General features: G+C 37.9%; 1 protein-coding gene across 1 annotated transcript in view; it reads right to left on the bottom strand.

Annotated features, from left to right (window-relative positions):
- Window positions 1-294: 294 nt before the first annotated feature.
- The window catches only part of LOC124613476 (homeobox protein OTX2-B-like), a 325,801-nt gene continuing 312,561 nt past the window's right edge, over window positions 295-13,534 (bottom strand). The window contains exons 6-7 of the mRNA XM_047142182.1: window positions 3,407-3,545; window positions 295-964 (exon numbers count right to left, since the gene is read on the bottom strand). Coding sequence (XP_046998138.1) covers window positions 3,465-3,545 — 81 coding nt within the window. The 3' untranslated portion in view covers window positions 295-964; window positions 3,407-3,464. The remainder of the gene's footprint in view (window positions 965-3,406; window positions 3,546-13,534) is intronic.

Here is a 13,534-nt window from a genome sequence, read left to right as displayed (position 1 = left end):
ATGAATGGCCAACACCAAACTGCTGCAAAAAACAAAGTAGAACACCCAGTGACACAACATGCAGCAGAGCACAACATGCAAGATGTCAGTGGCTGCTTCACAACCTGTGCCATCTGAATCCTCCCCACCATCATCAGCTTTCCTGAGCTGAACAGATGGGAGCTATTCTTACAACATGTACTTTGCTCCCGTAACCTCCCTGGCCTAAACCTAAGGTACTCACTGTCACTCCCCACCCAACAGTTTAATAGTTTGTGTGTGTGTGTGTGTGTGTGTGTGTGTGTGTGTGTGTGTGTGTGTGTGTGTGTGTGCGGGGGGGGGCAGCACTTCTGTTATATACAAGAAAATATTTTGTACTTTTTCCATAAAAAGGCTTGGAAGAATACTGTAAGAATGATATGTATGTAAATGTAAATATGCACCTTGAAATTAAGTGGACACAAATCAGCATCAAATGAAAAAAGCTAAGGTAATAAGATAAGCTATTTGAAAATTGATAGTAAAATTACATCATTTAAGACACTGAAACAGTTAGGGAAATAATTTTCAAATTGTTCATCCTGACATTTAGGTCAAAGTAAATGACATTTCTTCATTTATTACCTTGCTTAGAGGAAAAAGTGGCATGCCTTTGACATATCACTGTGTTTCCAGTGATAGTAGACTCATTACATTTATTTTTGAGCTTATGTAAAAATAACTTTACAGTGACAGTGTTGTGATACATGTTTTAAAAAACAAGAAAAAACAATTTTCTGTGTGAGGCAACCTGTACAAGTTATTGACAAAGATGTTTAAATACCTCCAATTCTTTTTAATTTCAAATCACTTTTGCCAACTTCATAATTATGAACTATTTGCCCCAAAAACTGGCCACAATGGACTGTATTGTCTCTGAATCCTATGATGATTCCTGGCAATGCCTACAGGTCATTTCCATGCTGCCAGGTGTGGAAGAGGTCACCTGCAACATAATTTGCATACTGGTAGTCAATAATTTAGTTACGTTCCAGTAACAAATAGAGATTACTCTCTTTATAAAATGTTGTTTTTATTATCAGTAAGCCTGTTATTGTTATTACATGAAATAAAGGTGATCAGTCAAGATAATGGTATTACAATCAATAAGACTGTTATTTTTATCAAATGAAATAGTGGTGAGGTTTTGTGAGCTATGTCGTCTCTCGAAAAAACTGTAGAAGGCTATTATTTTCATAGAATATTTAATACATCAATTGCTATTTTCATTCGCAAGTTGTAATCAAATACATGAACCACTTTAAATTTTTACGTAATGGTGCGAAAGGCAACAACAAAAAGTATTGGCTAACACATAGATGTGTAGATGTACAACAAATTATTATTTTCCCACTAACTATGCTCATGTGATATGTACCCTAAGATGTCTGGTATCTATCTAAGAAGAAATGTAATCCTACATTTAGTAAGCTACATTGACTACTACTTGAACACAGTAAGATTTGTTTTGTTTTATTTTACAAATACTATAAAGGCAAGCATCCAAAATGTATCAAGAAATGAAGGCTAACCTAATGTTTTAGCTTTGCCAGGAACATCAGATGTTCCACCCTTCATTGCTGTGAGAAGTTCATAACTACATATAATTATGTAGGAGCTCATGGTTTCTGATAGTGATGCTGCACGATGTCTTCTTCTGTACTCTGTCAATTCCTTCTGCCTTCATATCACAGTGTTTTTGGAATGTTTCCCACTTCTGCAAGCATCAGATGCTCTCTGATGTACTGAGTCAGACAGCTATTGTTTATTTATATGTGCTGATTAGCCCCTCCTATCATCTTCCTTAGTCTTGTATTTGAATTTCCATATGCTGTCAATTCTCAAAAGCTTCTGTTTACCCTAAATTTCTGTACAATATGCAATCCTTGGCTTTTTTCACCTTGTAGCATGTATTTGTGTTGATAAGTTTTACTGGAAAATTTTATTGGACATAAAATTCAACATATCAGCCTAAGTGAGAAATAACTGACAAAGGTGAAGGTAATTTCAGAAGTGCCACAAAGAAATGCTTACAATAATGAATGGCTTAGTAGATAGTGTCAGAAGCTACATGAGGCTGTTTGCAGACAAAACATATGACTACAAGAAAGCAGGTATAGCAGAAGACTGCAGAGGATTGATGTTTGATGTAAGGACTCGCTGTTGATACTGAACATAAATAAATATAATATACTGCACACAAATAGGCAGAGAAATTCAGTACTTTTTGATTACACTGTTGGTGACGCATATTAGGAAACAGTAACTGTGGTAAAATACCTAGAAGTAAAAATCTGAAGCAATCTAAAATAGAATGATAGTATAAAACAGGTTGTAAGATGTGTAGATGCCAGGCTGAGATTCACTGAAAGAATCTTAAGGAAATGCAATTCATCCATGAAAGACATGTGTTACTAAACATTTTTTGGCTAATTCTCAAGTACTTTTCATCAATGTGGGATCCTCACCCCACTGGATTAACAGAAGAGATAGTGATGGCCCAATGAAGAATGCTGCATTATTAAGTCATGGGATCATTTAGTAAGTGTGTGTGTGTGTTACAGAGATGCTCAACAAATTTCACTGGCAGTTGCTAGAAGAGAGACATCATGCATTATGAATTTACTGTCGAAATTCAGATAGTCAGCTAACATATTACTGCCACTCCTGTACGACTCACAAAATGATGACAGTGAGAGAAACATTTACAGTCACAATACTGTGTGCTAATTAGATGTCCAATAGTTCCATAGAATGTCATCATCATACTGCTCTACAAAAATGACATTTTTTCTCGGTAAAATACAGAAAATTTCTCCAAGAAGAATGGGTTATCAAGTAATAATGGTTTTGATTCCTTTTTAAAATTGTTTCCATTATGTATCAGAACTTCTAATTCGCTGCAAATGTGGTAAAATAGCTTCATGACAGCATAATTTGCTACATACGCATAAGGGTAAGGTTAAGTTATGAATTGTGGATGTTATTTGCATTTGCAGTGCTATTTTTCTAATGTAAAAATGGAACTCACACAATCTTGCTCTTGGAACCCTGTAGGAAGTTTCAGAGGAACAATTTTTGTCATTTTCAAACATTGTTTTAGTAACTGACATCATTTTTGTGTTTGTTGCTCATGTCATGTGGACACTATAATGCTTGCAGTGCCAAGAGCTGATATATAGTCACCATAAGATGTGTATCTTCAAAGTGTTAAAACGTACTCTTCCAAATCAAAAATTCTACTTCATAGAATGTTACATGTTTGCTATGTAATCAATAACTTCGTGTGATAATAATTAGGGAATTTATTTTAGAGAATACCCTCAGAATTCCTAAAGACACTCTACCTGCTGCAGGAATTATCAAAACATTTGACCATTTTACTCACCTTGGTTTTGTGTATACTGAGGTCATCTTGGAACTAGACTAACTGTGAACAACAAATCTCATTTTCTGTCCCAGCCAGATGAATTATAAAACCAAGATTCTTCTCTGCTTTTTGCCCAAGAAGTCTCTAAGGAATTTTCCTGGAACATGCCATTAGTGGACAATTAATAACTATTTAATAGTTTACGCCCGTATTTTAAAAGATGACACAATTATGAACAATGAATTTGAGATAGTGTTCCATAAAATATTTCTGCTTTTCACAGTTGAACTTGCTTCATCAAACTTTATTTTCAGTGTCTTTAACAAACACAAAAACAAAAGAAAACAAATCTTGGGTGTTTATGTTAAATGCACAAATCTGCAAAAATATGCAAATCTACATTTATACTCCATTATAAGGAAAAAGAAAACTGGCATTCTACGGGTCAGAGCATGGAATGTCAGATCCCTTAATCGGGCAAGTAGGTTAGAAAATTTAAAAAGGGAAATGGATAGGTTGAAGTTTGATATAGTGGGAATTAGTGAAGTTCAGTGGCAGGTGGAACAATACTTTTGGTCAGGTGAATACAGGGTTATAAATACAAAATCAAATAGGGGTAATGCAGGAGTAGGTTTAATAATGAATAAAAAAATAGGAGTGTGGGTAAGTTACTACAAACAGCATAGTGAATGCGTTATTGTGGCCAAGATGGATACGAAACCCACACCTACTACAGTAGTACAAGTTTATATGCCAACTAGCTCTGCAGATGATGAAGAAATTGTATAATGAGATAAAAGAAATTACTCAAGTAGTGAAGGGAGACGAAAATTTAATAGTCATGGGTGACTGGAATTCGACAGTAGGAAAAGGAAGAGAAGGAAACATAGTAGGTGAATATGGAATGGGGGTAAGGAATGAAAGAGGAAGCCACCTGGTAGAATTTTGCACAGAGCATAGCTTAATCATAGCTAACATTTGGTTCAAGAATCATGAAAGAAGGTTGTATACATGGAAGAAGCCTGGAAATAGTGGAAGATTTTAGAAAGATTATATATTGTAAGACAGAGATTTAGGAACCAGGTATTAACTGTAAGACATTTCCAGGGGCAGATGTGGACTCTGACCACAGTCTATTGGTTATGAACTGTAGATTAAAGCTAAAGAAACTGCAAAAAGGTGGGAATTTGAGGAGACGGGACCTAGACAAACTGACAGAACCGGAGGTTGTAGAGAGTTTCAGGGAGGGCATTAGGAAACGATTGGCAAGAATGGGTGAAAGAAATACAGTAGAAGAAGAATGGGTAGCTTTGAGAGATGAAATAGTGAAGACAGCAGAGGATCAAGTAAGTAAAAAGACGAGGACTAATAGAAATCCTTGGGTAACAGAAGAAATATTGAATTTAATTGATAAAAGGAGAAAATATAAAAATGCAATAAATGAAGCAGGCAAAAAGGAATAAAAACATCTCAAAAAATTAGAGCAACAGGAAGCGCAAAATGGCTAAGCAGGGATGGCTGGAAGACAAATGTAAGGATGTAGAGGCGTATATCACTAGAGGTAAGATAGATAATGCCTACAGGAAAATTAAACAGACCTTTGGAGAAAAGAGAACCACTTGCATGAATATCGAGAGCAACAAAGGGAAAGCAGAAAGGTGGAAGGAGTACATTGAGGGCCTATACAAGGGCGATGTTCTTGAGGACAATATGATGGAAATGGAAGATGACATAGATGAAGATGAAATGGGAGGTATAATGCTGCAAGAAGAGTTTGACAGAGCACTGAAAGACCTAAGTTGAAACAAGGCCCTGGGAGTACACAACATTCCATTAGAACTACTGATAGCCTTGGGAGAGCCAGCCCTGGGAAAACTCTACCATCTGGTGAGCAAGATGTATGAGACAGCTGAAATACACTCAGACTTCAAGAAGAATATAATAATTCCAATCCCAAAGAAATCAGGTGTTGACTGATGTGAAAATTACCGAAATATCAGTTTAATAAGTCACGGCTGCAAAATACTAACGTGAATTCTTTACAGACGAATAGAAAAACTGGTAGAAGCCAACCTTGGGGGAGATCAGTTTGGATTCCATAGAAATGTTGGTACACATGAGGCAATACTGACCCTACGACTTATCTTAGAAAGAAGATTAAGGAAAGGCAAACTTACATTTCTAGCGTTTGTAGACTTAGGGAAAGCTTTTTACAATGTTGACTGGAATACTCTCTTTCAAAGTCTGAAGGTGGCAGGGGTAAAATACAGGGAGCGAAAGGCTATTTACAATTTGTACAGAAACCAGATGGCCATTGTAAGAGTCGAGGGGCATGAAAGGGAAGCAGTGGTTGGGAAGGAGTGAGACAGGGATGTAGCCTATCCCCGATGTTATTCATTCTGTATATTGAGCAAGCAGTAAAGGAAACAAAAGAAAAATTCGGAGTAGGAATTAAAATCCATGGAGAAGAAAAAAAAACTTTGAGGTCCACTGATGGCATTGTAATTCTGCCAGAGACAGCAAAGGACCTGGAAGAGCAGCTGAACCGAATGGACAGTGTCTTGAAAGGAGGATATAAGATGAACACTAAATCGGGTGATGCTGAGGGAATTGGATTAGGAAATGAGATGCTTAAAGTAGTAAATCAGTTTTGCTATTTGGGGAGCAAAATAACTGATAATGATTGAAGTAGAGAGGATATAAAGTGTAGACTGGCAATGGCATGGAAAGCATTTCTGAAGAAGAGAAATTTGTTAACATTGAGTATACATTTAAGTGTAAGGAAGTCGTTTCTGAAAGTATTTGTATGGAGTGTAGCCATGTATGGAAGTGAAACATGGATGATAAATGGTTTAGACAAGAAGAGAATAGAAGATTTCGAAATGTGGTGCTACAGAAGAATGCTGAAGATTAGATGGGTAGATCACATAACTAATGACGAGGTATTGAACAGAATTAGGGAGAAGAGAAATTTGTGGCACAACTTGACTAGAAGAAGGGATTGGTTGGTAGGACATATTCTGAGGCATCAAGGGATCACTAATTTAGTATTGGAGGGCAGTGTGGAGGGTAAAAATCATAGAGGGAGACCAAGAGATGAATACACCAAACAGATTCAGAAGGATGTAGATTGCAGTAGGTACTGGGAGATGAAGAAGCTTGCACAGGATAGAGTAGCATGGAGAGCTGCACCAAACCAGTCTCTGGACTGAAGACCGCAACAAGAACAACTCTGCAAACAATTTTGAAGTACACTTCCGTGAATACCTTCAATTTTACTACAGATTAAGTTTATTTTTTAAATTTAATAGTTTTGTAAATGAAGTATTGTACTGTGTAAATATATCTAGCATCATTCATAATTACTATGAATTACTATGAATTACTAGTCTTACATTAAGCACAATTTCATCAACAAGAAATAATAATGCATAACACAGTATTACTGAGAGCATTTTTATGAATAGGACACCAAATCTTGGAATAATTTCACTGTTCTAGATACTCTCTCACAGCACTGAAATGTTGTTCAACCAAGAAAGTGTTACGACATGCACTTACACTGGCTTTGCAGGGTCCACTAGCAGACATCAGTTTTACCATATCATCTGTTAGAGAGGTCACAAAAAACATTATGTCACTGAAAAGCAGAAGCTCTTCTGGCTATAATGACATTTAAATCAAGTACTACATCTTGTGCTGACTTGGTACGTCCAACTTCAGTTCCTTTTGTAAACACTCATTGACTCAAAGGTGTGTTTCTTAGGCTTAAGGTTAAATTAGTAACATCCATTTATAAAAGTGGAGATAAGTAAGTGATCTCCAATTGTGCACCCATCTCCATAATTTGTGTGTTCTCAAAAGTTTTTGAGAAGATAGCTTACCATCTCTTTGAGAATACCTTTCTAAGAAGATTTCAGTTCCCCCTCTACACTGAGAAAACATTTACTGTGATCTTGCCAAGGGCTTCGGCTATGTAGATCACAAAATTCCAGTAGAAAAACTAAAATGGTATGGCGTTAAAGACATAGAAAATGTAGATTCAAATTAACAAACAGTGTGACAGGAATAAGAATAAGTTCTAAATTAGGGCACATTAAATGTGGTGGTCTGCAAGCTTTGGTGCTTGAACTGCTCTTGCTCTTGGCTCATATAAATGATTCACCTGGGACATTGTAGAACTATTAAAAAACAATCATGTTTGCTGTTACACTAGTATACTAACAAAAGACCAAAACAAATCCATGCCTGACACAGCCAGCAGAAAAATGGACCAGGATTACAGTTGGTTCACTACAAACAGTATAGCCACCCATCTTACAAAGTAATCATTATACGCCATTTCAAGCAAATAGAAATAACTTATAGGCAGCCGAAATAAACATAAATGAGCACTCAGTGGATGAGGCACCTTACATGAAGTTCCCAGGCATCCAGGTGGATGTGACAATAGCACTTGAATAAGTTAATCTGAAAGCTCCGTTTTGTCCCCTTTGCACTTACAAATCTCTGTCATTTTGTTGAACTGCAGATGAGATTACAAACATACTTTCACTAAAAGGCATAATCTTCTGGAAGAGTGCAGCTAAGGCCAAAAAACTATCTATTCCACGGAAATACAGAAGTGTGCAATGAGAATGTTGTGTAATGTTGATAACAAATATCTTACAGAAGCCTCAACAGGTATCAAGGGGTTCTTACACTTAAATGCCAATATAAATGCTCCATTATAGCATTTTCAATTAATAACAAGGGTGAATTTAGGATGAATGTGAGATTCACAACCACAATACTAGAAGAAAAAGAAATTTTCATATAGATTCTCTAGGGCTCAGAATGGAGGTTTATATTTTGGTGCAAAAATCTATAATAGTTCACCAGCAGTCATCAGCTAGGAAACTAAAAGTCCCTAAATAATCAAAAGCAACTAAAAGAATGCCTCATTAGCCATTCTCTTCTACAACTAATCATAATCTTTGGACTCAGGGATGTAAATGACACACGAGTAATATTTGTATTAAGCAGATCTTGATTTTGCCAATATACAGACAGTTGAAAGTGGTATGCGTAAAGTTACAGTCATTATTCAGTATTAGGTACAAACAATATATGTTTTGTAGAAGAGGAGAAGTAGTGGCTTTTCTGGAAGCTCATGTTTTTCTCCTTATATATATAAATATAATTATATCAAGTAATTAAGATGAAAGTCTCCTAATAAGTAATATGAGTAGATTAGAATTAGTCATAATTCATTGTTAGTAAACTTTAAATAAATAAGTATCTCGTAGAATGTACTTATTCCTGTTAATGTGTAATCTCACTCTTTGATGATGCCCATATTGAAACTGGTATCAATGACTATCAAACCACTGTAGCAACAGAGACTACTGAAGTTCAATTAAAACAAGTAGAAAGATTTACATGTTCAGTTGCTGGATAAAGAGACACTTGTGTCATATTTAAAAGAAAAACTTCAAACATTTACCTCTGGGCAGGAACATTTAGAGGAACAGTGGCTTATGTTTAGAAAAACAGTTGACCAAGCACTGAATAGATAAGTACCTAGTAGAACAGTTCTTAATGGGAGGGTCCCTCCATGGTATATGGTCACTGTAAGGAGACATACACCCACAGTTGGAAACTTCCTCTAGTACTGCTAAGAATAGGTTAGGTAATATGAAATCTCCTTGCTGACTCCTCCATCAGTTTCCCCGTTACTGACTCACTTTTGTAGCCAGGGTGGTTAATTCGTGCCTGTGTGATGGCACCTAGCTCAGAGGTAGCCAGTTGGAATCCTGGTTGTGGAAAAAAATTTTCACCACCAGTGTTTGACCATAAAGGGGAGGGGGATGGAGGTGGTAGCTTGAAGTTCCTGATCATCAGACTTACTGCCAGTGTCCTGGATTAAATTCCAAACCTCTCGGCAGTATCTCCGGAAGTGAGGTCATGTGACACTGCCCGTTCATTGGGGGTGTTAAACTTGGTGGTCCCTTTGTTTGGGAGGTGAAATCTGTGAGCTGGCACTGGGTTTTGCCCTCTCCGTCCTATTGTCATCAAACAATATCAACATGACACCACACTATATGTATTCCCCTTACAATCATCTTCACTAAACAGGTAAATAGACATGCGTAAGATAGAATTCTCATGCAAAGTCTTGGGGGGAGGGGAGGGGGGGGGGGGGAGGAGGAGATAATTGCACATAGTGAAAGAAAACTTTTCTGCTTAGCCTGCTGACAAGCCAATGGGATCTCCCAGTCAATAATGCCATTAAGCTATTTTCTGTTGCCAATGTTTTCACTTCTTTTGAAGAAATGTAACCTTTCTTCTGCAATACAAGAATCTTTTCACATACGTTTTCAAGCAGTGGTTTTAGAATACTTGCTTAGTATTCACCAGTTATTGATTTTCTGTTTGACAGTAATTAATAGGAATCATCTCTTTTTATATCTCAGAAAAGGTTGGCTGTAATCTTTCCAGCAGAATAAAATTGACTGTTCATCTTTTTTATGCAGGGCCTGCAGTTTCCACTGTGTCTGCTGTTTTGTGTTAAACGTAAAGTGGGGACATTTTTAATAACAAATGGGCTCATAAAATCAGCAGAATTATTTTTATTTTAAAATACATCAAAAACTGTGAAAAATTATTTTTAATTTGCTTTTGACCAGCATTCAACTTATACAGAAAACTTTCTCATAATTGATTCACCAGTCAAGATGCATTGTACGCTTTCTTCCAATATGTCTGTGGGATTAACTAAAGTGCCTTAAAAATGTTTCTCCCTATCTGTACACCTGGGAACAAATGCCGGTTTAGTTTCTTTGAAATTGTATTGCTCCACCCCATGCACTGTAACATGCTTGGATCATTTTGGCATGCTGTTCATGAGCTGCCTCATTCAACAGTGGCCTCCTAAGTTATCCATTGTGTGAGGATGGTTCCTCTGACAATACACTGCATGCCCATTTAGGTTCACATTAGCAGGTACTGCAGGGCATTCCATTCAGTGTTCATTAATATTTTCACTAATCATGTATTCATATCCTATAACTAACTCATTCAACACCATTTCAATAAAAGAAGCATTCAAATAAGAGGCTTCCAACATCTGTATATGTTACTGACCCAGAACATGACTGACCCAAAACCCTGCAGCCAAATCCTGCACTAATGACTCAATCGACTCAGGTTCCATCCCAGTATGTCCTTGTCCAAATCCTGTGTGCATCGTGGTGATTTGGAGGGGGGCGATAGACATAGGCCTGCCAAAATAATCGTGTAGAATCAGAGTAACAGTTCTGCTCTGTCTAAGACTGGTCAGGGAGACTCAGTGCACACAAAAATGGGATACAGAAGTATTAAGGAATGAAGACAATTGCTTGAAATTTTGTGAGGAAAATATTACGATAATGAATAGGTCAGTAGGCAGTTAAGTTAAAGAGGAATGAACAGCTCTAAAAATGGCAATCACAGAAGTTGGAAAGAAAACCTTAGGTACAAGGAAGGTAACTGCGAAGAAACAATGGCTAAAAGAATAAATACTTCAATTGATCGAAGAAAGAAGCAAGTACAAAAATGTACAGGGAAATTTAGGAATACAGAAATACAAGTAACTTAGGAGTGAAGTAAATAGGAAGTTCAGGGAGCTAAAGCGAAATGTTTGCGTGAAGAATGTCAAGAAATCGAAAAAGAAATGGTTGTTGAAAGGACTAACATGGCATACAGAGAAGTCAAATAGCATTTGGTGAAATTAAAAGCAAGGGTGTAGCATTAAAGCGTTCAATGGGAATTCCACTATCAAATTAGGAGGAGAGAACGGACAGGTGAAAAGAGTTCGTTGAAGTCCTCTGTGAGGAGGAGGACTTGTCCGATGGCGTGATAGAAGAACAAACAGAAATCGGCAGGGAAGAGATGAGGGTTCCAATATTAGAATCAGTATTTAAAAGAGCTTTGGACGACTTAAGATCAAACAAGGCAGAAGGAAAAGATCACATTCCATAAGAATTTCTAAAATAATTGGAAGAAGTGGCAACAAAACAACTATTCACGTTAGTGCCTAGAATGTATGAGATTGGCGATTTACCATCAGAATTTCGGAAAAACGTCATCCACACATTCCCAGAGACAGAAAGAGCCGACAAGTGCAAGAATTATCTTAACAACTCATGCATCCAAGTTGCTGACAAGAATAATATACAGAAGAATGGCCAAGAAAATTGAGGATCTATTACACTGCTGGGCATTAAAATGCACTATTGACCATAAAATTGCTACACCACGAAGATGACGTGCTACACACGCGAAATTTAACCGACAGGAAGAAGATGCTGTGATATGCAAATGATTAGCTTTTCAGAGCATTCACACAAGGTTGGCACCGGTGGCGACACCTACCAACCGATTTCTCATACACAAACAGCATTTGCCGGCGTTGCCTGGTAAAACGTTGTTGTGATGCCTCGTGTAAGGAGGAGAAATGCGTGCCATCACGTTTCTGACTTTGATAAAGGTCGGATTGTAGCCTATCGCGAATGCGGTTTATCGTATCACGCCTGCGATGGTGTACTCAATGACTAAACTGGGTGCACGAATGGCAAAACGTCATTTTTTCGGATGAATCCAGGTTCTGTTTACAGCATCATGATGGCCGCATCCATGTTTGGCGACATCGTGGTGAACGCACATTGGAAGTGTGCATTCGTCATCGCCATACTGACGTATCACCCGGCGTGATGGTGTGGGATGCCATTGGTTACACGTCTCGGTCACCTCTTGTTCGCATTGACGACACTTTGAACAGAGGACGTTACATTTCAGATGTGTTACGTCCCGTGGCTCTACCCTTCATTCGATCCATGCGAAACCCTACATTTCAGCAGGATAATGCACGACTGCATGTTGCAGGTCCTGTACGGGCCTTTCTGGATACAGAAAATATTCGACTGCTGCCCTGGCCAGCACACTCTCCAGATCTCTCACCAATTGAAAACGTCTGGTCAATGGTGGCCGAGCAACTGGCTCGTCACAATACGCCGGTCACTACTCTTGATAAACTGTGGTATCGTGTTGAAGCTGTATGGGCAGCTGTACTTGTACACGCCATCCAAGCTCTATTTGACTCATTGCCCAGGCGTATCAAGGCCGCTATTACGGCCAGAGGGGGTTGTTCTGGGTACTGATTTCTTAGGATCTATGCACCCAAATTGCGTGAAAATGTAATCACATGTCAGTTCTAGTATAATATATTTGTCCAATGAATACCCGTTTATCATCTGCATTTCATCTTGATGTAGCAATTTCAACGACCAGTAGTGTAGATGACGATCAGCCTGGCTTTAGCAATGGTAAAGGCACCAGAGAGGCACCTCCGACGTTTGGTTGATAACGGAAGCAAGACTGAAGAACAATCAAGACACGTTCATAAGATCTGTCGACGTCGAAAAAGCATTCGACAGATTTCTAAATTGTGAGAGAAATAGTGATAAGCTACTAGGAAAGACTGGTAATATACAATATGTACAAGAACCAAGAGAAAGAGACTGGAAGATCAAGAACGAAGTGCTCGGGTAAAAAAGGGTATAAGACAGGGATGCAGTGTTTCACACCTATTTTCCAGTGTATACATCGAAAAAGCAATGACGGAAATAAAAGTGAGATTCAGGAGTGGGATTAAAATTCAAGGGGAAAGGATATCAATATGATTCGCTGATGGCATTGCTATTCTCAGTGAAAGTGAAGAAGAATTACGGGACCTGTTGAACTGAATAAACATTGTAATGGGTATAGAATATGGACTGAGAGTAAGTCGAAGAAAGACGAAAGTAGGCTAATGAGAAATAGCAGAAATGAGAACAGCGAGAAACTTAACATTAGGATTGATGGTCACCAACTAGATGTAGTTAAGGAATTCTGCTACCTAGGCAGCAAAATAACCAACGACAGGCGGAGCAAGCAGGACGTCAAAAACCAGACTAGCACTGGCAAAAAGAGCATTCCTGACCAAGAAAAGCCTTAATTTGAGGAAGGAATTTCTGACAATGTGTATTTGGGGCACAGCATTGTATGGAAGTGAAACATGCACTGTGTGAAAACCGGAAAAGAAGAGAATTGAAGCATTTGAGATATGGTGCTACAGAAGAATGTCGG

The sequence above is a fragment of the Schistocerca americana genome, chromosome 4 (genome assembly GCF_021461395.2).
Source record: "Schistocerca americana isolate TAMUIC-IGC-003095 chromosome 4, iqSchAmer2.1, whole genome shotgun sequence".
NCBI lineage: Eukaryota > Metazoa > Arthropoda > Insecta > Orthoptera > Acrididae > Schistocerca > Schistocerca americana.
The sequence above is the reverse complement of the archived record's forward strand: the minus strand, read 5'-3'. Positions and strand labels throughout refer to the sequence as shown.